Raw genomic sequence first — 24,801 nt, forward strand, 5'->3', positions numbered from 1 at the left:
TTCTTATAAGATTCCCAAATTATTCTTGTCATTTACTTTACTCTCAATCAAAGCCCTTTTGGCCAGGGTCATTGAATGTAGTGCTCTCTTTAGTTTCACCTAACTGAAAACTTTGCTTCAGGTACCAACAGTCTAACAATGGAAGCTTCCCATCACTTAATCTTACCCACAAGGAAGTTGGTGGTTCTTTCTACACCGTACGGGAGATTGTACGAGATATAATACAAGAGAATAGAGTGTTGGGGCCTGCTAAGTTCACTTTAGAGGAGCATCCCTCTGACCAGGTTTTGGAACGAGATCTGTTAGGTTCGATTGCTGTAGATCCTAATACTTACTTGGCTGCATCTCCAAATGAAAATCATCATGAGCCTAGCAATCTTCAGGGTACGAGTGAGAAAATGCTTTCTGGGGAGCATATTAGAGTTGAGGTTCAGTTATCTGATAATGGGAATGTACTCAATGGTAGCCAGGTGAGTGTAAGAAACAAGGAATTCAATGAAGCGTATGGAAATGGAAGTGTAATTAGTGATAGCCAAGTAGACGAGACAAACCAGGAATTGGTTGAAACATGTAGCAATGGAAATCTCATCCATGGTAGCCAGGTAGATCAAACAAACAAGGACTCTGTTGAAGCAAGTAGGCCTGACTTTCAAGCCATTGAGTCTTTGGCAACCCCAGAGGATGTTACACAAAATTTGGCAGTGCCTATAACTAATTTAAGCCCTGTCACGGCTGACGTGGTTGTAGAGACATTTCCAATAAGGTCTGTTACAAGGACAGCCATTGGAACAGAAAGTTCTGGAGAATCAAGAGAACTGATCAATTCTTCAGAAAATGAAACAAAAAATCTGGGCTCGCATATAGGCAAGGCAAGATCAGAATTAGAAAGTGTTGAGTTGATGAAGAATTCTAATTTACTTGATGAGAAGTCTGTGGATGACCTTGGAAATACATTTTCTTCTGGTAATGAGGAAGAAGGAAAAAAATGTTGGACATACACTGGTCAAAAGCACAATGCAGGCAGCCCTTGCTCATGACAATGAAATATGTGCTGACCTTCAAGTTAAAGCTCCTCACCAAAGCAATATTTTGACTGCTGAAGTCATTGAGCAAAGTCAAACCATATCTGGTGCCAAGGTTAGTTTATCCAGATTTTTAAAATGTTAAACTATGATCAGTGGGATTATATTGTCTCTTGCTTAGACTGAAAAATCTAAAAGAAATTGCTATAGCCTCTATTTAAAGAGGAGAACTAAGTCTAGATATTACGAAAATGAAGAATCAGAAGGATTTCACTCTTATAGAATTGAATAAAAATACGGAATTGATGAAAAAAGGAATATTGAGTATCGAACCAATTCGTCTGTCTAGAAAAAACCATGAACAATTTAATATGTATCAAACCATAGGCCATTCGATTGATAATAAAGAAAGAAAATTCTTGGTTCAGTTCTCTACCTTAACGACAGAAAAAAAGGATTGATCAAATTCTATTGAGTCTGACTCATAGTGATCATTTATCAAAGAATGACTCTGATTATCAAATGATTGAACAATCGGGAGCAATTTACTTACGATATTTAGTTGACGTTCATAAAAAGTATCTAATGAATTATGATTCAGAATATCATTTCCTATTTGATACCTTTGAATTTCATATTTGAAGTTGCGATCGGATCGATTCATTAAAAAGAATCGATTCAATACATTTCTTGTGTACCCATAGTTGCTATACACTTAAGTAATTTTTAGGTTCTATTTTTCTTTTTAATCCTGTGTTATGGGGACTGAGGTGTAGTTTATGTTTTTATTTCTTAAATGTTTTATTTACTAGAAGGAATTATTTAATTCACTTTTGATTTTTTGATTTAGGCATGCCTAATACTGTTGTCTGCATGATCTGGTACCTAAAGCTTGTAACTTATGTTGATTGTCATGTTAAGCTTTCTTACATCCTGATTTCTGGTGCATCAACATATAAAGCATATGCGTATTGTTTCGTTGGATACTCTGCGTATCAGATCTTCCCTAAGATTTCCCCCTCTTTTAGCATTGTTAATACGCATTGAAATTGATGGACAGTAGTCTTCTAAAATATGTCAAAATGTAACAGCTTTCAGTTGTAAAACAAGATAATGTACAATTGTGTTAAAGATCAATTTAATTAGTTAAAGTTATTGAGTTGACGTTTGTGAATACTTTGTTATGAACTTGTTAACAGGTCCCTCACTTGAAGGCCCCTTGTGCTTTAAGCATGGACATAGCCAAAATGCCCATCATATCTAGTGATAAAATTTAATTATAGTTAATAGGTGGAAAGGATTGAACTTCTGTCCAATCCCATGGTCATAAAGGCTCTAATACCATGTCAACTGGCAAATTAACCAAGTATTCTGGCTTCCCTTTTTGCATGAGGTTGCAAAGCAAATGTTCTAGTCATTGACAAAATTCAATTTGTAGCTAAGTTCTTGCTCCATGGAGGGGGGAGGATTAGATTTTGCGGGCCTACTGCATGGGTAGAAAATGTGAGAAGAGGGTGAGAGACCAGAGCAGAGATAGGAAAGATCTAGTGCTCTTCAGCATTTAGATATTGGACTGAGAAGAAAGTATGGGGAGAGGAGGAGAGAACTACAGAGATAGGTGGTAGAGGAAAGGAGTCTAAATAAAGTGTGGGCCACTTAGTGGAGTTTTCAAGAAGAAGAAAATTAGACGTGTTGCTTCATCATTGAAGTCAGTTCCCACCTTGGCCAAATTTTTTTTTTTTTTTTTTTAGAAAAAGAAGTCAGTTTCCACATTAAGATATGTGATGTCAACGTCCTGAAATTGGCGTTGGTGATGAACTATTGCACTGGTATCAAGCCATCCTAAACTTTGGATCTCCTGTGATGGGGATTGAAATTTTGAGCTCAACATGGATGGACAAGCCTTCTGCTGATGCCATTTTATTTTCTCCTGAGACCACTTAGACCTTCTGCTTACTATTTTGGACTTCCATTAATTTCGAGAAATCTTGAAGTATCTAGAGAATGTGCTTTTAGTCTAGTCAGGAATCAGATGCATGTTTGTTTGCTGTTTATTTTAGTCCATGATTTAGAAATTTTCTCTGATGTATAAATGCATTGGCAGACAAAAATTCAAGATGGCTTTCATGCCAAGACTAAAGAAGGCCAGGAGCGCACAAATGAGCATGAAATTAATGGTCAACTTGGTGGCAACACCCTGAAAAGCAACCCAACTTTAGATAGAATCAATCTGTAAGTATATATGATGTTGGCATCTCAATTGCTGCTCTGGTCTTAAATGCCATGTTGTAACTCAGATGTGAGCTATTGCCGCTAAGGTTCTTTTGCATCTGCTAATTTAACGTCCATATGGTTTCTCTGCAGAGAGTCATGGGATGGGACTCCTAGAAATTCAACGAAACAACAAATTAACCCAATTGTGGCAGTGTTCAGAGCTTTTGTAGATGCCTTTGTGAAGTTTTGGTCAGAATAGAGCTTTTTTTCTTCTTTTTTTGGTACGTTCAAGAGATTTCACAATCTCACCTGAGAGTAGTCTTTGATTAAGTGATTTATTGCTCTCCCGTTGATCTTTTCCGGTTTTCCCCTATGAAGTGGTTGTTATCTTGTTCCTTTTTTTTTTTTTTGATTGAAAAGAGGGCAGTGCCCAATATCATTCCATTATCAAAACTTCTCTTGGGCTAGAAACACCCAACTTGTCGTATTCAACGGTTTTCATCTTGTTTTCATGATTGGCCTGGACTGGTCTTGTAACATAATTTGCATGTTGTTTTTATGCGTAACATATTGTTTTCTTAATCCTTGTGCCAGTTGAAGATTTCATAGATCAGAAACTGTAATTTTGTGTAAACTAAGTAGGAAAAATCAATTGGGAGCTAGTTTTATCCAACGGAGCAAAATTTGCAAAATTGATGAGGTGATTTATTGATTAACTGAGTATTTAAGCAACTAAAACAACTAAATCCTTGTAGCTTTTTTCTTTACGTTGTATTCAATTCAATTCAATTCAATTCAATTTTATTAGCAGCAAATGTGTAAAGATAAACACATCTTGAAACTAAACACACATACATTACAAGCATATAATGGCATGCACGATGGTCCTTGTGCAAATAAATGTACGGCAATATTACAGTCAATGACAGTATTTTTTTATCTTGGAAATAAAAAAGTACAACTACAACGAGTACAATTGAAACATGACTTACAAAGTACACATGGCATCTATTTTAAAAGCCAAATGGCCTAAATTTGGCAGCAATTATTTCTGAACATTGATCTCGTTGTTCCAGAATTTCTTGGCATTCCTCTAAAAGTTCAGAATGATGAACCCTTACGTTTGCATGTTCTTGTTGTGCAACATTAAAATGAGATTGAGCTTCCTCCAACTCTTTATATGCTGCCTTGAACTCTTTATGTGCTTCCTCCAACTCTTTGAGCCATTTCTACTGATTGTGAAGCTTTTGCCTCTTGATCACGAACATTTGCAAGTTCCATCTTATTGGCTTGTAGCTTATTGCCTAAACCCTTCAGAGTTTCTTGCATGAGATGAACTTCTGATACATCGCAATTGAAAACCTTGATTCTGATAGACTCAAGCCAATCTTTTTCAAGGCCTAGAACAGAAGCATCCTTTAAATGTTTCGCCAACAATCTCTTGTCTGCCTCAGTGATCGTGAAGGGGGTCTTAGTGGCCAAAATGTTCAAGATATTTAGCAACACCCTATAGGAATAGCGTAACAACTCAGTGCTTCGATCCTCTGAAGAAAGATGTAGTTGCGGGTGAGTTTTAAATGCTTCTTCTAGCACGGAAGGTTCAACACCTTCTAGTTTCATCATATCAATTATCTCTTGCACCCCAGGAACACTCAAAGGTTTATTGGTGCCATCAATAGAAGGCGCCACACCTAATAAAACCATCATCACATTAGAGAATGAGATAATAAAAGCAAACTTAGGAAGTCAAAATTAAATACTTATAGATTCAACAAGGAATCAAGTCAAGTTTGATAAAAGCAAACAAGCCATGTTAAAGGCACAAGGTAACTTACTGGAATCTTGAATGGTATCCACCACTTGATGCAAAGGCTTCTTAGCAGTTCCAACATTGTCCTGGATGTTTCTTCCTAAATATAATAAGACGAACCAAAGTTGGAATATGAAATCTATCCAAAATTTAAAAATTAATGAAGGAAAAGTTAATAAAATTTGATAGCAAAAGGAAGTTACTCACCATAAGTAGACTTGGAGGGAGTTCGCTTAGGACTTGTTGGAGATTTTGATGGCACAAGACCCAATGGTAAGATGATCTTAGAAGCTCGCTCACTTGAAAAAATTTGTCCAGATGGCAGAGAAGGGTTACCTATAACAAAACATATAAAAAATATAGTGCGAACCAAAGCTAGAAACTGTATTTCATTCAAATTAAGAAAGAAATATAGTAACCATAAAGGGGAGTTTCGTGCTCTTTTCCTGATGATGAAGAACCTGTAGCCTTCATGCCATTTCTCTTACGTCTAGTAGCTATCAAGCCACCTGCAAGTAAGAACCCAACATAAGTAATCAAAGTAAAGGATCTATATGTAAACTTTGAAATTAAGGGTTTGTTTGTTTTCTGCTCTTATTTTTTGTTTTTAAAAACTGTTTTAAAATATAATTTTGAAAATTATTTTTCAAAACAAAACAAAACAAAACAAAAATCCATTTGGTTATATTAATTTAAAAACAGTTTCAAAATTAAAAAACAAACTGATAATGATGATTATAGGTAGTTAATGATGGAGATTTATAATAAACATTGGTCAACATAATTGTAATTTTTAATAATCAAATGTAGTATATTTTAAAAATAAGAAAAATAAAGTGAAAACAACTTGAAGTTGTTTCTATTTTTTTGTTTTTAAAAACAAAGAATTGAAAATAGTTTTGTAAACAAGTAAATAGAAAACACTTAACCAAACAAGTTTTTAAATTTTTTATCTTCAAAAACAAAAAACAATTTTTAAAGATAGAAAACAAACGGACTCTAAGACACTAACATCTTACCTTCCTCTTCCTCTTGCTCTTGCTCTTCAAAAATTTCTATAGTTTTGCTGGTGATGACTCCATCGAGATTTGGACTCATAGGAATAGGTACCTTCTATTGGAAGTGATAGATCATTATAATAGAGATGATAAATTTATCAAGTGCTTAAATGGTTTCAATCAAGAAGCACACCTTTGTAGAAGCTGATGAGCTCGGATGATGTAAGGTGTCTAATGAAGCATCACGTTCAACTCTTTCTTTAACAATCTGCACACCACCAAATCAGTTGAAGATATTTAATTTTTTATTTTTTTTTAATGAAATTGAAGTATTATAATTCATTCTTTGATGAACTGTTAACATTTTTGGGATCATTATATGGTATGTCATGTCTGGTCTCCCGTAGTGAACGAGGATCCATTGCAATTGCTTTCTTTTTCAAATCTTTGAGGACCATCTCATCCTATATGAAGATGAATAAGAGAGTAGTGTAAGTTTAATTCATCTACCATTATGTCATATATCTTATATAAGAAACAACAAATTTGTTACCTTTGAAGATTCATCTTTGTTTAATTGATTCGTTGTTTTAATTTTCTCTACATTAGGATCTTCTAGAATAGTTGAATATGCTATTTGATCTTGAGTACCCTGACCAACAAAAGCACAAAAGTGCTTACAGTTTTTGTTGAATTCATGGTTAAGTAAATAAATACATTCACATATCAAATTTAAAAAAAAATTAAACAGATGAAGTTTTGTTAGAATTTTAAATGAAGTTATTAAATTCATTCTTTGAAATAAGAATAGTTTTACTTTTAGAGAGGCATCATGTGAACTAGGCATAAAAAAGATAAATCAGTACTCTGTTATTGTTTTTTTTTTTTCCTCTTTCCATTGTCTAGGTACGTAAAAAAAATCCTAAACATCTTCATATTATCTAATTTATAGAAGTTATCGTAGGAATTTTAAATCAGATGGTGAAGATGTCATTTTCATCATCTATGAAATATTGTTCTTTCTTAATTCTTTTTTATGTTCCAACTGATATCCCAATAGATGTAAAAAGAAATCTGAAGTCACATGTTGCATTTGTCATTTTTGGTATCATAGAAATAACATCCTCTTCAACAATTTTCTTTGTTGCTTCTTTATTACCCTAACCAACAACATGTACAACAAAAATGTTTAGTCTGTGTGATTCAATAATAAAAGAGAATGTGTTGTTTGTAGTTATTATTGTTTTCCCCCAAAGGTATCTTATCAGATTTAATCTTTTTTTGCCATTTTTTTGTGAAACTAAATGGTATCTTGGAAGGTAAGTTTTAGACAGAGAAAGAAGATACTTTTGCAGTAATGGAAGCATTACCTAATACAAGTTCGTTGATATAATCGTGTTTGTTTTCTTTTTTTTAATACCTTGTCAAATTCATTTTTTAAACATTTTTGCAAACTTTTTAGATTAAAAGGCGCACATCCTATCTTTTCATAAAATAACTTTAAAATAGAGTAAATTTATTCTTCACAGAGAATGAAAGTATTTTGATACAATCTTGTGGATATAATCATGTTTGTGACCGAGAATTAGCAATAGATAACTATAAGACAGAAAGCAAATAGTCATGTACTAGAGAATGGCTGCGTCTCATACAAGCTTTTATGTGTGTATATATGTATCTATATATATATATATATAAAATCATATTTGACAAAAAGTAATATAATGTCATTAGAAATCAGTAGTTTGTGTGTGTATTGATTATTAGTAGTATTCTATTACTACACGTGTGTGTGTGTGCTAGAGTATCATCAAATACCATGAGATATACCTTTGAAATGTTTTTTGTCCCGTTTGTGGGTTGTTGTGGACCTTCCATATTTTTTTCATTATTCAGCACTTCACTGCCAACAAACTCATCCTACATAAAGATGAATGAGACACGAGCATAGGTTATACAACTTATCTTATGAATTTTAAATTAGATATGGAGTTATCATTCAGAATCTACTTGTATTGCATATAGCATAGGTTGAAATAGAATTTAGTCATGCCAAATTCATTCATTTTGATTTGAAATTGCTATGAGATCGAGTGGTGTGTGAGTGTTATTTGTCTAGAATGTTGCGTTTATTCATTCTACATAAAAGGTGAAGAATTTGTTCACATTAATAGCTCTCTGTTTTTTTTTTTTAAACTTTATTTGGTTTTGTTTCAAGGAAATTTAATTCTGGTTTTTTTTTCTTTTTGTGGCTGCAACCATCATACAATAGATGTAAAAGAAATTGAATTATAAACAGATCAAATTAGGAAATACATACCGGTTGATCCATGGCTTTTGAATCAGAAAGTGAATTTGACATTTTTGGTCTCTCCAACAATTTCTGTTGTTGTTTCCTTAGCCTCCAAAGCAACCCAAAAAAAAAAAATAATAATAATAAAAAGTTTAGCCATGTCGAATTCATTCATAAAATAAAATGTTATACATCTATTTTTGTTGGATTCTTGTATAAAAATATCAAATTTAACGTTTCTTGTTTTCATTATCTGGATTAAAATAAATCATGTCTCAAAAAATAAATTATCTGAATTAAAACGAATCTCATGTAATGAAATACCATGAAATATACCTTTGCCAAGTTTGTTTGACCATTTCTGGGTTGTTGTGGATCCATCATAAGTTTTTCCTTTGGCATTTCTTTGCTAACCAACTCATCCTACATAAAGATGATTAAAGCATCATGCATAAGTTATAGCCATCAGGCATAAAACCTATAATATATTTGGAAGAATAATAATAATGTCACTTTTGGAGATGTTTTACATGTGAATATTAGTTATCTCAAAGTCATTTGAACACTTGTTTCTTTAGGATTTTAGAGAAAAAATAAATAAAAATACTCAATAGTTTATCCCCTTTTCTATTGCTACGTATAAAATAAAGTGAAGAAATCAGATGAGGAAACACATACCAATTCATCAATGGCTCTTGAATCAGATGGTGAATTTGTCAATTTTGGCATCTCAGGAATAACATCCTCTTCAACAATTTCCTTAGTGCCCAAACCAACATTCATTGTAAAAATTTTAGTCATGCGGAATTCATCAATAAAATAACTTTTGTTGATTTTTTTATAAATATCTCATCAAATTCAATATTTTTGCTTCCATTATTTGGATTAAAAATAAATCATGACTCATAAGATAATTTTAAAGAAGAGAAATTTGATAATTAGCAACAATATTTTCTACCAAATTTTAGATTGTACAAAAAATATGTATCTATTCACAAGATAACTGTAAAATATATAGAATATATATCAGTTGTTAATGGCATTTTATAACTAAGACACTGTCACAAACATGATTAGGTACATAAGGTGGTGAAATAAGACATACCCTTGTGAAGTTTGGTGAACCAATTTGGGATTGTTGGATTTTCAAACTTGGGCTCTCTTTGGTATCTCCCGTGCCTGACTGATTTGTATTGGATGTGAAGAAACCTTCTCCTCTATTTTTGCCTCAACATTGGAATCAAGATCCTTTAGGCCATCTTGATGCTGAGTAACGATGGTTTCTGTAAGTAAGATTTTCCAATGTCATGTTATGATGATCACATAATAATAGTTTTCAATTTGAATGTTTGAATGCTTACCATGAAAAGAAAATTTCGGACAGTTATCCACTCTTGAGCGATTTTTTAATGTTTGAAAATCAATCCCATGGCAGATGTTCATGAGGCTTGGATTTCTTTCCAGTTTTACACATCTTAGCTTTGGAAGCAGTTCCTTCTTGGCCATTTCTTTCGACGCATCTGGTCTAATCAGCACATGCTCGAGGGAGGAGGCATCTATTACATCTAACTGCCATAGTTGTGGAAAGATACCAGACACTGTGACAGAGAACAAATACTTCAGCTCGTGACAGCCCTCAACACTTAAATATTTTAACATTGGGAAGCATGGTTGATGAGGCAAATGATCTCCAGCACTTTCCTCATTATCCTCTTCAATGATCTCAACTAATTCTTCACATTCTGATATATGTAGCCACAACAACTGCGGCAGGCTTCTCAATGTAGAGGTAGAGAAGACAACTTCAAGCTTCTTGCATCCTTTGATTACCAACAGAGAGAGATTGTTGAGGCTGAGAATGCATTTGGGGCCCGAACATATATTCCTCAACTCCCATAGATCTATCAGCTCCAATCTTCGTAAATTTGATGTTAATGGTTCAAGTCTTTTCTCATTTTTCTTTGCGTCCAAATTTTTTAAGTTGAAAATCTCTTCTATTTTGAAATTTTTTATTTGAAGCCATTTCAAAGCTTGCAAGTGCATTTTAGTTGCCTATAAAATACAAAGACACAACATCAATATCACATTCCGATTTAACATTATAGAACATAGGGGAGGAAGAAAGAATCAAATTAAATTGAAGTAAATAAAATTATTCTTAACAAATTAATAAAAAAATAAAAATTAGAGAAAAACATTTGATATTAAGATCCATCAACAATTATTGAATTAAATCATCCTACAAGTATAACAAAATACTCCTTATTCTTAACAAACTATGGAAAATTTAATTGGCCAATCATTAAAACTAAAAAACACATACTTCCTTCATACCGCAATATAAGTCATTGGTAACAAATTTACATTTCTAAAGAGTTTGTTTAAATCTTTATTTTCTAAAAATTTTCACATCTTTTTAATCATAAAAATTAGAGATAAAAGCATTTGATATTAAGATCTAATAACAATTATTGAATTAGATCAAACATATTCTAGCATAACAGTATACTCCTTATCCTTGATAGAATATGAAAAAGATAATCCAAACATTAACATTGAAACACAAAAATGTGTTGTTTGAAAAAAAAAAAAAAGCACTAGCTAATGATACAGTGAATGGGGAAGGTGAGTGTGTGATGCTCACGTTTCAACGTTTAATATGTTATAAACTTGTAGGTAATTGTAATCAAATTTAACCTACCATTAGCATTGATATATGTGAACGTGTGAAGTGATTGCAGCACTAGCATTATTAAACATGAAAAACAGAGGCAATTGTCCTTCACCATTTTGACATCACAGAAAATAGGGGAGGAAGAAAGAATCAAATTAAATTAAAGTATATAAAATTATTCTTACTCAATTAATAAAAAATAAAAAATAGTGAAAAATGCATTTGTTAATTAAGATATGGTGGTATAGAAACTCGAAAGAACAAGTGATAATTAAACACTATCAAATAGGAAGAAATTACTCTATTATTGCTTGACCATCCTTGAACAACTTTTGAAACCTATTTATACTGATCGTACATGGACATTTTCATCTAAAATATTAGACAAAGCATTTAACATAGGTTAAAGGAGTTACATATGTTACTAGTTATTAATCATGGACATTAACGGGGAGTTGCAAAGACTTGCTTATTAATGGATTAGTAACCGTAGGAGAGTATTGATGTCCAGGTCATGATTCCATTTCATATGGTAACAATTATTGAATTAGATAAACTTGATAGCATGACAATATGCTCCTTATCCTTAGCCAAATATGGAGAAGTTAATTAACCAAACATTAACACTGAAACACATAAATGTGTTAAGCAAGTAAGAATTTAACAAGACTCTATTTTGTGAAAAAATGGGGATTAGCTAGGACTCATTGAACGGCAAAGAAGAGTATATGTCATTCTCACCTTTCAACATTAATATTTTAATAAACTTGTGGGCAATTGTAATTAAACTTAACTTACCATTAACGTTCAAATATGTGACTGTGTGAAGTGATTAAAAATTCAACCACAAACGTGCAAAACAAAGGAAATTGTCCTTCACCATTTTTTAATTCAATATTGATTAATGTAAATAAATATTATTTTTTTTAATTTTAATTTGTAATGCATATATACATATATACATATATATATATATAACATCATGACTCAAATTATCAAATAACATCTATTAGGACTGTTCAAAATAATTACTAATAAGACGAGGAGAGAAGTTAAAATAGAGTCGTACCTTTGTGGTTGTGGAGTCTTGTGTTGCATGATCACAAACCATAAAATCATTAAAAGATATGATGCTAAACATAGAAGACCACTCAAAATTCAAGTAAATGGCCTCCAGAGATAACCCTCTCAAACAAAAGTTTTCAGGACACAAGCTGACAAGTTTTGGCACATCATATATCCATAGTTCTTCCAGAGCAGGAAAATCAACGCAAGTTTTGATATTTTGATTCTGATGAGATAAATGGTCATCATGAGAGCTACTTCCCAACACATATTCCATTGCATTGCAAAATAAAATTTCTAGACGTTTCAACTTTGGAAAGATGGATTTGTGATTCATATGAGCTGTAGAGCCTCCGTCATATGCTACAATGCATTTTAGTTGATCACATCTTTCGATTGTCAGTTCTTCCAAGAAAAGGATTGAGGCATCATGTAGAGAAAACAATGATATTAAGTTGGCACAATTCACGAGTTTCATCTTCTTGATGTTGATCAATAACTGCGTAGTGAGGCTTTGAGTAGCTTGAAAAGCTCGATGAACTGCATTTGTGGATAAATCTTGTCCCTACAAATACATAAATTATATGCATATCAATGCAAACAATAATCAATAAAATCTGCAAATAAAAATTAATTTAGAAGAATATTAATCTTTTAACTTTATATAAGGTTTCTTTTTGATCTTTTAATTTTATAAAATATTTTTTACTCTTTTAACCCTATCATTAGTTTCATCACAAAAAAATTATACATTAAACTTTTAAATATTGACAAAATATTATCAAAAATTAATATATTAAATTTAATTTTTTTAAAATAATAATAATTGATACAAAAAATAATCATTTAAAACTAACGAATCTTAGGGTTAGATAATTGAAAATATATTTTTTAAATTAAAAAACTAGATTAAAACCTTATATAAAATTAGAAGACCAAAAGTATACTTTAACCTATTAGTTTAAGATCTACCTTTTAATCTCTTTTCTTTTTTCAATTTTCTTTTAATTCTTGTGGAAATTCCATATATTGTAATGTGTACTCATACATATATACACACACATATAATTTCTGCATTAATTTCTTTTCTATTCATCATATCTATCAATGAAAAAGTAACATCCAAAAATATGCGATTTTGGAAAAGAAAAGCAAATTAGGATAGGGAGAAAATAGAAATATAGGATATATTTCGCACTGAATGATATAATTTTATATGTTAATTTAAATAATTGATTGATAATGTTTCCTTTTTTTGTAACAGTTTTAAGAACAAATTAAATTGTTCCGTTTTAAATTTCCATGTAGTATTTTATTGTATAGCCAATGCCTAACATTTCAAGACAAACAATTAATCTAAAATGATCCAGAGAAACAGTGTGAAGAGATGGCGGTATTCAAATCTAAAATTATTCATAATCCAAATGCTTACCATATTTGGGACATCTTGAAAGCAAAGGAACTCTAAAGCTGGGAAATCAAAGTGCATTTCATGATGTTGATTTTGACTGGATAAATGATCCTCATGCTCGTATTTCCCAATGGCACATTTTAGCTCAGAAGCACCCTTGACAGTCAAAGACTTGAGACTCTTAAGTTGCACAGATAATGATAATGAGGAAGGAGATAAAAATCCCAACCCTTTGCAATCATCAATTTCTAGATTCTTTAAAGTTGGAAAAATGGAGCAGCAATTCGTGGAAACTTGAGCATTGTCTTCATCTTCTACAATGTACTTTAGTTGATGACAACTTCGGATTGTCAAATTTTCTAACAAAATCGTTGAAGCAATCGGTAGAGTGAACAATGATACAAGCCTTGAACAGTTTTGGAGTTTCATATCCTTGATATTTTTCAATGATTGAGTCAATGGGCCTTGGACTGCTTGTAAGTTGGTGACTCCATCTCTGGATGCATTTGTTTCCTCCTGAAAAATAAATTGAAACCAAATACTAAACAAAATTCATTTTCAAGTTTAACTAGTGTTTATTAATTAGTTACATTTTGTCAAAAAGCCGTCATTTAGGTCAAATTTTGAGTTATTCATTTTTTTGTTGTCATATTAATATAATTTCCATATTTCTCTTTTTCTTCATCAAATTTAAAATCTCAAAAAAATAGTTTTTGTCACCATGCTATACTTTGAACAGTCCTAAATAAATCAAACATATGAATATTATGACTTAATTTTATGTCACTGAAAAAAAAATTAACACTTGTAAATTATTATATCAGATTATAATAGAGCTGGTAATAATGATTAAGCCCATGGGTTCAACCTGTCAAAAAATGCAAATTAAGTTGAAAAAAATGAGTTTCTATGAATACAGGTCGGATTTGGCCCTGCAGAACTTGAACCCGCAATGAACTAACTTACAGGTTAATGGGTTAGCCCATTTATTTATTTTTTTCCAAATATCAATACATTCAAATTTCTAAACAAACATGTTATACAAATAATTTTTTATATCTCGATTTTATTAACATTTCTTCTAAGCAAGTTATTTTTATTCATCAATTTTTTTTAAAAAATCCAAAATAAATATTTTAGATATTTCGCCAACATTATTTTGTCATTCTCGAAGACGGCGTGAAAAGATACTATTTTTTTTTCAATTTGACGACCCACAATAGTACTTAATTAATGTTATAACTTGTACGAGAGATAATAAAAAAAATGGAAGTGTACGGGATTCATTTTATTTTTGGAGTCCAAATCTTCTAATTTCATAAAATTAAATGTTATATGGAAAGAGATTAAAAAAACAAAACAGAGAGAAGGAGTGTAATTATCAAACATCGACTCTACCTTTCTCGCAGACCATATAACTGAAAATATTTTTCCCACCTTCCCGCCACTTTTTCCGAAAGAAAAACAGGAAAATACTTTTTTTTTTGTCACAAATGAAGCTTTAAAAAAATCTACTCAAATTCATGTTATTTCAACTTCTGATAAAGCCTCTAATATTTGAATTTAAACTTTTTACTATGTTTGTTTGTTGATAGTATATACATTTATTTTGGATTGTATTAATGTATTTTAAATTTGTATTGTATTTTTTTAAGGATTTAGAAGGAGTTTTATAGTTATTTTAATAATTAGTTTTTATGTAGAAAATATGATTTTTTTACTGTAAAAAATACTAAAAAATAGTAAAGCATTTTTTTATTAGTGGGTTAGCCCATAAAAATGAGTTGGTAGACATATAGATCACATAGGATGTGGTTATATCAACCGTTTTGCTAAGCCCACAATCTGCTACAGGCCAACCCACAACTCATGAGCTAACCAGCAGCTCTAATTATATAGCCTAAAATATTATAATAAATAAATTGAGACATATATCAAGTAAATTAAAACAATAATTGAGATTTCAAAAAGAAAAAAGGCATTAATCATGTAGTAAAATAAGAAAATTAGGAAAAATAATAAAGATCTAATTTGTCAACCAAAGAGAGTCATTTATGATGCATAAAGCAAAACAAATAACAATAAGTAAAAAAGAGTGTTACCTTTGTGATTTCCCAATTCAAGCGTTCTCCACTCGACCAAAGGATCAAATCAATAAAAGATATAATGCCACAATTGTCCAAAGAAACAGTATGAAGAGATGGTGGTACCAAGAAATAATAATTCTTGACACAAATGCTTATCATATTTGGTACACCTTCAAAGTAAAGGAACTCCAGAGCAGGGAGATCAAAGTGCAGCTTATTTTGTTGATTTTGATTCGCTGAAAGATCCTCATGATGGTATTTTCCAACAACATGTGTTAGTTTGGGAGCATCTCTGATCGTCCAAGACCTTAAATATTTAATTTCTAATGATATTATGGATGGAAATAAAAATTCTATGTCATTACACTCCCTGATTTCTAGCTTCTTTAAGTTTGGAAAAATGGAACTACACTTCTTTTGATCTTTATAATCATCTTCATCACTGGTTACCAAGTGCTTCAATCTATCACATTAGCTAATTGTCAATTCTTCGCACAATATCATTGAAGCCATGGATAAAGTGAACAGTGTTGATTTTGAATTTAAAGAGAAATCTGCAAGTTCCATCTTCTTGATATGACCAACATGGAGTAGCTGTCTCCCAATGGTAGCAATAGTTTCAATCCATTTCTTTGATACAAGTAATCCCTACAAACCAGCATTGTTATTCAACAATTGAACAACTTGATTTAATTTTTTAAGTAATGCATGGAGATATGAAATCTCGGAAAATAGCACTTCATCTAATTGGCAAATATACATGCCAACTTTTTTCAGTTACGTATATATAGCATGTTAGTTTTATATATATATATATATATATTATACTCAATGGATTTTAAATTTCTAGATACACGAGGCATAAGCACGCAAATATATACATGTGTGGATGTTTTTAGCCTTACTTTTTACCAATTTTTCTTTTAAAACAAGATGCACTTGCAAAATCTTATTACAAATTAACTCAATCATGCATTAAAAAAAATTCAAATTACCTTTAAATAATGGAAATTCTAGATACTTTCAACGTTCAAAGCTTATTTTGTTCATTTGTGGACCATTTTCTTCTTTGAAATAGTTGGCAATTTATATTTATATTCCTTGAACAATATATATATATATATGAGACACTTGAAGGAAAGAAATAAGGCAAGTGTAGCATACCATTAGGTTTGTGTGGTCAAGTGGTCTATGTTTAGAAACAGCAAGATTGGTCTCTTCATTAGCAGGCCTCAATTTATTGAGAAAATAGCATGCATGAGCCCAAGAGAGAGCACACGTGGCAGGATTTTGATGTATCTTGTTGGACTTTTGCCTTGAAAGTGGAGATGATAGCTTTTGCATTGATGAACTCTTGAGTTGCTCATATTCTCTAAAAATTCTACTTTGTCTTGGTACTCCACAAAGTTCCATCTCTTTCAGTGAGGGGAGAATAGGATCTTCCCCCTCTTGGAACTTATCAAATATGTATTCCAATTGCTCACTCTCACGTATACATATCTTTTCTAGAGATGGAAGGTCTCCAGGAGATAGGATTGGCAATATTACTCTTAATTTGTTGCACCCTTTAATTTGAAAATTTTTGAATTTTGGGAACAACGGTAAGTCATTGTAACCCTTTTGATTACTATCACCATCTTCATCATCTATGATGTGTTCCAGCTTATTGCAATCTTTAATTGTTAATTCTTCTAGTTCCTCAAGACTTTGAGTAGTGGATGGCTGAAAAATTGATGTCAACGTTGGACAGTCTTCCAATTTTATGGACTTGAGACGACATAAGTTGAAGTTACCATTAGAAAATATGCTCTTCAATCTCTCACAATCTTTCAACTCTACAATCTCTAATTTCTCAAAAAATCTAGACAGATTCTTAGCATTTACAAGGCACTCCATGTGAGGATATGAGCACAAATGAAAAACAATCAAATCATTCAATGTTCCTCCCTCATCTATTGCAACAAGATCCGGGACAAGATTCTTCCATATTCTTTGTTCACCCTCTCCTTCCAAGATAAGAAGTTCGGCTCTTTCCGTAAGTTTCTTAAATGTTGCATATGAGACTAAATGACTTAGTTTGTCTATTTGAAAGCATCTTGACATGGAACCATGATTTTCAAAATAATCTGAAAGATTATCAGAAGATATACAATATTTATCTAGTGTAAGAAGAGATCTGTTTTGAGAAATTGCATCTTCTTCTTTGGCATCACATTCATTACCAACAAAAGTTAACTCTTCTAATTGTGAGCATTTTTCAAGCACTTTAAAAGGATTATTCTCTTCAATTTCACATTCTTCTACCTCCAATGATCTCAACTTCTTTAATTTCAAAAATTCTATTGGTAATTTAATGATTGAACAATCATAAAACCAAAGAGTCTCAAGACTCAACAAGTTTCCTAAGATAGAGATGTCTCTTAACTCTAAATTCTTTAAGATGAGTGTTCGAATATCCTTTAATGATTGAAGTGAATTTGCCAATGATAGAACTTGAATTCTTGGGTAATAACTATAACGATCTAAAATGAAAACTTTGAGCGTTCTCATCTCATTAAAGAATGTTTCTGAGACCTCTAAGTCCTCTGAACCACTTAGAAAGATTAATAGGAACTCCAATTTTTTTCCATCAAATTCATTAGGAAAATCATCATTCTTCCAAAGCAAATATCTCAAGTTCTCTTTTATAGACTTTTTCGAATCCATGATTGATTGAATTGTCTCCTATCCACAAGGCCACCTCACGAACTAAATCATGCATCTTCACAAGATCTCTTTTACCACTCAACAGCAAAGAAGAACCTATGAGTTCCCCTATAGCAACATGCACTTCCAGTATTCTTTCTAAATAATACTTGTCATTTTCTCCAAAAGAGCTTAACCCTATACCAATCTTAGTTAAAACTTGAATAGGAATTTCTTCATCTTCTGGGAACATGGAACATATCAAAAAGAGTTCTTTGGCCTTTTTTTTCAAGTGGTCATAGCTTAACTTCAAGCATTTACCAACATCTTTTAAATTTTCATCATCGGTTTTAAGCATTGACTTAAAAGTCTTTAAGGTTATCGAAGCAACCTTCCAATTGTTAGCAGGCAACTTTTTTAACATTCTTGCAATTGCTACAATTGCAACTGGTACTCCTCGACATTGCTTCACAATATCTCGAACTAACTTCTTAGAAATGTTGGAATTACTCATACTAGCATTTGGATGGAAAAGATTCAATGCATCCTCCTCATTTAGCTTCTCTAATTGAATGATCTTTTGGCATCTCATATTTTGACAAACGTTTATGTTGCATGTAGTTATCAGTACACTGCAATTCTTATGCTGGGAGACAGATGGAATCCCTAACTTTTTCTTGAGATCAAACTCTTCCCACATATCATCTAGTATTATAAGTAGCTTTTCTTCCATACTAGTGATTTTAGACTATATTCCCTTTAAGAGTTCTTCCTCCTTTTCATCCTTTGATTTCAAATCTAATTGTCTCACAATTTCACATTGAATGTTTTTGAAATCAGAAGGTTTAGACACAACAAGAAAGATAACTTTGCCAAAATGAGATCCTTCAAGATTTTCACTGACTTTTAATGCCATTGATGTTTTTCCTGTTCCTCCTAAGCCTTGTAATCCAACCATATTACAATTTTCATCTTCTAATGCCTTCATTAGATCTTGAAACTTTGATGTTCTACTCTCAAAATCAAGGAAGATTTGTGGCATATTGTATTTTATACTTGAAACATCAGCTTGACCTGCCACTATGCTCACGTTATTGCATCTTTCGAGAAGGTCTTCAATCTGTAGAGACTTTTGTGCCAATTCCTTGCCTCTTTGATATTGCCACCAACAATTAGGACATAAATCAAAAAAGCACATCTTCTTTGCTTTAGTGTTATCTTCAATGAGACTATTTGCTTCATTTGCCCACTGTTGCACTTCGTTCGTGACTATTGAAACACCTTTGACTTTTCCAATTTTCATATTGATATCCTTGTGCTTTGCAACTAGCCTTTCCCTTTCTTTATCAAAATTTTCAACATAACTGTTGAAACAACATAAATATTGAACTTCATTTTTCACTAGATTCACCAAATTTGTTACTTGATCCTTTGCAAGGTCAAGAAGGCAGCCCTCCATCTAACATGGATATGAGGATATATAGTTAGTCTATCCTACTATCTAGAATTTAGCTATGAAATAATGCATGGCCACATTATTAATTGAATGTAAAAGCCAAATTTACAGTGATATAGGAATTTGACAGACATGTAAATTAAGGAGGTACGGTGATTAATTAGAGTAGGAGTAAAAGCATATTGTTACTCATATAATCATAAAATGGTACAAATGTCATGCTAGATAGCTTCTATCCTAAAAACAGGGCTAGTATGATTTCAAGTTGGATTATGATAGCTTATAAGCCTGATAAAGGAGTTGCTAAAGTAACTTGGGATCCAAAAGAAAATGAAAAAAAAAGGAATTGCTAAAAAAGCAAAAGACCCCTTAGATTGTGAAACAATGGAACCATCTAATGGGAAGTAAGAAGAGGTTATAAGGTTGAATGGTTACTTAGGGCCTATTTGGTTTTTGTTCCTTTTTTTTGTTTTTAAAAAATTTTTTGTAAAACAATTTTTAGAATTGTTTTTTAAAATAAAACAAAATGAAAATTTGTTTGGTGATATTAATATAAAAATAGTTTTAAAATTAAAAAATAGGAAGATAGTGATAGCTGGAGACAATTAATTATGGTTGTTTATAATAAAAATTGGTCAAGCTAACTATATTTGATTTTCCAATAGTCATGTAATGTGTTTTGAAAATAAGAAAAATTAAATGAAAAGAACTTTTAGATGCTTCCATTTTTTTGTCTTTAAAAATAAAAATTGAGAACAGTCTTGAAAAAGTTAAATCTAAAACACTTATCCCAATGATTTTTTAAAATTTTTTATTTTTAAAAATAGAAAAAATTTACCAACAAATTTAATCTTCATGGTAAATCTTTGAGGATTTAATTTAGAATTCCTGAGTTTGACACCAAGAAAAAAAATAAAAAAACAGTTTTTGAAAACAAAAACCAAACATAATGTTTCATTTATTTTGTTCATTTTTCTACTTATCTTAATAGTAGGTTTGCCTATTTACACTTTAATTAAATATATGCTTGGTTGTTTATGTTTTAGAAATTCTTATAAATTAATCATTCATTGAGAAGTGGAATAGAATAAATGAATGAAAAACATATTTATGTTGCCAATGGCAGTCTTATAGACTAGTGGCATGTAAGCTTCCTTATAAGTGGGAGATCACGAGTTTGATCCCACTTGTAATTGTAACTTTACTATTAGTGTTTGCTTTTTTAATTCAAAAAAGAAAAAAAAAGTATACTTATGTTACTTGTGTATAGTTAACTATCATAAAAGAAAATATTCATTAATAAACCAATAAAAAATATATTCATTGATTAGACAAGATTTAGAATACTGTATTTACTTTCAAATAATTTGGAGCAATCATCTGAAATATTTTTTTAAGGAAAAAATAAAGAATATCGGATAACAGTAGTTTCCTTGCGCAAAATAAAATTATTTCATACAAAGATTAAATTATATAGGTTTCACATACAAAAATCCAAATAAAATTGGTGTGCCCAATTTGAGATTTATTTGTAGACATTTGTTTTGGTTTCACATAAAAAATCATGGACTAAGACTCTCTAGAAATATAGTGTCATTAAAATGAAAATATTTAAATAATTATTAGGATACTTATGTCATAAATTAAAATAATCTATAATTAATTATAAAACATCAACAGAGACGTTTTTAAGAAGGGTTAAAAAGTGGTCTCAAAACATAATTTTTAGTGAAAAATCACTTTCAATTTTTCAATTACGGAATCATAATTTGATCGAATAATTGAAGATAAGTAATTCTCACTTGTCAATCACTCTCCAAGTGTCACAACTCATGAAAAGGCCAAAGAGAGAAAGATATACATAGAATCTTCCTTTGTATATTTTTATCAGTTATTTATACAACTGCATGCTTGAATATGATTTAGCAAGAACTTGAAGAGAAGAGAGAGGAGAGACAATAAGGGCATGGTTGAAAGTGTGCAGCAAGTGATATTTTTGTTAAGACAAATATCATGGAACTTAGTCAATCGTAAGAGTTGGTTGCGTTTCGACAAATATTATGGATCTTACTATTATTTTTTTATGTAGATAATAGACTCTACTCAATAACTAATGTTATATTGGGAATGATTGGAGCTTTTCAATGGAAAGAATAATCAATACTTTTTTATTTTCTTTGACATGCAATTAAACATATAACAATGCATACATACTTACATACATATAAAATAGGGGTGTTAATAAATTTTTTTGGAAGCCTTAGTCAAATTGCCCCATTTGCCTTATGGTTTAGACCGCCCTCACTTATTAGGATTCCCTACCAATGGCTACAAATAGCAAGCACCACATGCTTGTTTCACAGGCAAATAAGATCACTCATTACCATCCATAAATTAAAGGCCCTATTGGTCTACATCAATGACATATTATTGATAAGGATAAACTCAACAAAAATTTAACAGTGATGGTCATGGATCAACCTTTGAAGGTTGTATATTTTTGGAACCTAACTTGGTGTCATAATTGTGAATGAAACTTAAAGTGGTCTCAAGAGTACTAAACAATGAAATTTTGTTGTAGAAACAATTTTCTGTCAAAAAAAAAATTACAATACCCTAAATAACTGAACAATAGGTAGCAAAATAGGTTTGTCGCAGACTTTTCCTTGAATAGAAATAGATTTTTTCATTGTTAATTTTCTGTATTATTTTAGTAATATGCCAAGGCCAAATACTAGAATATGTTAGTATAGGTAGCTCTGGTGGTCTCTTAAGTGAACTCAAAATTCCATAGCTCAAGCCACCCAATATTTACAGCAATAATTTCAATGCAGTATTACTGTATATCATCAGCTAACTACTAATTCACTTTAAAGGAGTGAATAGTTAGCATACTAACTATAAACTTATTATAAATAGATCATCAAATGATCTATAATAAGAAATATCGTTTGTCTTTCTTGTTGAAGTTCAAAGCAATTAATTATCTATCTACAACGGTCAATTTTTTCACGCATGACTGTAGAAGCTAACATTAAAAAGATAAAAGTTCAAACTGATTAAATATATATAACAAATGACACACACACACACATATAAGACAAAACATGGACAAAAAATTAAAATATATTCACACTTACCTTGTTCTGCAGAGATTTCAATGTTACTTATACAAGAACATAGAATCTGGCAAAAAAGAGAGCTCACGAAATTTTAGCATTAACTAGAGTAGAATTAGTTCAGAAACGCAAGAGTATAAGATTCAAAGTGACGATAATATGCATTCAATCATATAGCAAAAGAAATATGATAGGATATATATGTTTTACCTCTTTTCGCTTTCTGTTTTTTTCCCCCCTTTTTCCAGCTTAAAGAAGAACAAAGTATTGAAGATGAAAAATAAACCAGTCTTTCACATGAGAAGACAACACCACAAAATCTGTCAAATACAAACGCACAAAATTTAGAATTAGTGAGAGAATAATTGATACGAAATTTTGGTGCCAAATACAAACATTATGGTTCCCGAGGGAACTGAGACATTGCTTTAAGCCTTTCACTATATTGATGGAAGGCTTCTTTTCATATTTGGTGAAAAGTGATTTTTGGTCTAAAAATGTGTTTGGCAAGATGGTAGAATTCATGATTTTTTCAGTATAGAAAGTTTAGTAAGAAACAATGCAAGAAAGTTAAGGAAGAAATCAAAGTGATGATATTAATTCCTCTCATCGATACACACACACACACACACAAGTTGAGCGCTCAAAAAGATAGGCGCCCTTTCAATATAATATATAAGGCTAATATTAAAGAGACATGAGAAACACACATATACATACAATAACACTTGTTTTTGAAAATAAAAAAAATGAAAATATCTTAGATCAAGGAGGGGTTAAATTAACGTTTTATAAACCATGACAAAGCTACCAATACATTTTTTATTCAACGATAGGAAACTTCTTTTCTTTTCTTTTTTCGTTTTTCGTTTTTCGTTTTTCGTTTTTCTTTTTTATGTTGCCGGCCGAAACCTTTTCTTGACCTAAGTTTATAAGGCTTACTTATGTTGTATAAAGGAAATAACAATTCCTTGGTAACTTAAATAATGTGTGCCAAACATAACCTTTGATCCAAAAGAATTATTTCTATTTTTTTTTCTTCCAACAAAAGGGTTTGAATTTTTTGATACTGTTCACATCTCATCTCATCTTTTTTTATTTGAGCTAGTCAAACAAACTTTTTCCTCTAATTCTTGCCATCTTATTCCTCTAATAATGTTATTGTATAGACCATAAGTATATGAAAATCTTCATAATATTCCAACTTCAAAGAGTTAATTATATCTCATTTCTTAAATCAGATAATTTTTTTATCACAATTATTACACGTTCCAGGTTTTCATTATAGAAACAAAATGAAAATGTGTTCTTACCCCTTTTTTTAGGGATTTTAATGCTGTTTGATGAAGAAATTTACTATCACACGGAAAAATAAAAGCACAGAAAACCTGTTATAAACAAAAATACAAAGGAAGTTTAGCATTGACGAAAAAAATCAATACAAAATACATGCCTGACAAATATAAGACACGAAGTGATTAAAAAGAATAAAATTTTAGTAGATGACCAAATCAGATGTTTTTTTTTTTTTTGCAAATAAAAAAGAGAGCAGCAAAAAGATAATGACTATCGATTTTAAATAATCTTCTAGTAGACAAATTAAACCCATATATAGAAAAAGACAAATATAAGAATAAAATGAAAAGAAACATGATCAATTATATTGTTACCTTTTTTTAAGAGATTTCAATGTTGGTGGACAAAGATACCTCCTTTTTCCTTTTTTTTTTAACTTTTCTTATCTTTTTCGAATTTGGAGCAAAACAAGTGATGAAGAAATGAAAATATCCTTCACAGCAGAAGAAAAGAACACAATATCTGCCGAACACAAACAGACAATAATTTAGTAGTTAGAAAAAAAAATCGATAAAAATTGCATAAGAGGTATGAGATTTAAACTGATTATATGTAGCATTCATTACTTGGAATCAAAAAATTAATTTAAGGTTAAGAATTTGTGGATCTTC

At 31.0% G+C, this 24,801-nt stretch overlaps 3 protein-coding genes across 10 annotated transcripts in view; 1 reads left to right on the forward strand and 2 right to left on the reverse strand.

Moving 5' to 3' along the window:
* Positions 1 to 1,137, forward strand: part of LOC129314538 (uncharacterized) — a 2,170-nt gene extending 1,033 nt beyond the window's left edge. Inside the window, exon 2 of the mRNA XM_054958005.1 lies at positions 122 to 1,137. Within this exon, the coding sequence (XP_054813980.1) occupies positions 122 to 1,037 (916 nt within the window). The 3' untranslated portion in view covers positions 1,038 to 1,137. The remainder of the gene's footprint in view (positions 1 to 121) is intronic.
* A 2,932-nt stretch (positions 1,138 to 4,069) lies between these two features.
* The window catches only part of LOC129314451 (uncharacterized), a 32,503-nt gene continuing 11,771 nt past the window's right edge, over positions 4,070 to 24,801 (reverse strand). For 2 of the 8 annotated variants that reach the window (XR_008594116.1, XR_008594117.1), the window contains 11 exons: positions 24,505 to 24,652; positions 23,045 to 23,154; positions 22,856 to 22,901; positions 16,739 to 19,718; positions 15,590 to 16,222; positions 13,509 to 14,003; positions 12,081 to 12,641; positions 9,699 to 10,389; positions 9,443 to 9,620; positions 9,016 to 9,096; positions 8,692 to 8,760 (listed from right to left, as the gene is read on the reverse strand). Coding sequence is in view for 4 of the 8 variants with exons in the window: in XM_054957888.1 (XP_054813863.1) it covers positions 4,434 to 4,927; positions 5,072 to 5,146; positions 5,254 to 5,382; positions 5,466 to 5,555; positions 6,066 to 6,159; positions 6,238 to 6,312; positions 6,407 to 6,508; positions 6,598 to 6,696; positions 7,875 to 7,964; positions 8,365 to 8,446; positions 8,674 to 8,696 (1,353 nt within the window). In the remaining 4 variants the exon portion in view is untranslated. Of the gene's footprint in view, positions 4,928 to 5,071; positions 5,147 to 5,253; positions 5,383 to 5,465; positions 5,556 to 6,065; positions 6,160 to 6,237; positions 6,313 to 6,406; positions 6,509 to 6,597; positions 6,697 to 7,874; positions 7,965 to 8,364; positions 8,447 to 8,673; positions 8,761 to 9,015; positions 9,098 to 9,442; positions 9,621 to 9,698; positions 10,390 to 12,080; positions 12,642 to 13,508; positions 14,004 to 15,589; positions 16,223 to 16,738; positions 20,294 to 22,855; positions 22,902 to 23,044; positions 23,155 to 24,147; positions 24,228 to 24,504; positions 24,653 to 24,801 lie in introns of those variants that run through there. The other 6 variants (XM_054957889.1, XM_054957888.1, XR_008594118.1 and 3 more) reach the window with 6 other exon arrangements.
* LOC129314090 (uncharacterized) lies at positions 16,046 to 18,124 on the reverse strand. The gene is made up of 2 exons (XM_054957463.1): positions 16,739 to 18,124; positions 16,046 to 16,222 (listed from the first exon to the last, which is right to left on the reverse strand). Exons 1-2 carry the CDS (start codon positions 18,122 to 18,124, stop codon positions 16,046 to 16,048), a joined length of 1,563 nt encoding a protein of 520 aa, XP_054813438.1.

Source organism: Prosopis cineraria, unplaced genomic scaffold, assembly GCF_029017545.1.
Source record: "Prosopis cineraria cultivar Desert tree isolate PC_DT_omini unplaced genomic scaffold, ASM2901754v1 PC6, whole genome shotgun sequence".
Lineage (NCBI taxonomy): Eukaryota > Viridiplantae > Streptophyta > Magnoliopsida > Fabales > Fabaceae > Prosopis > Prosopis cineraria.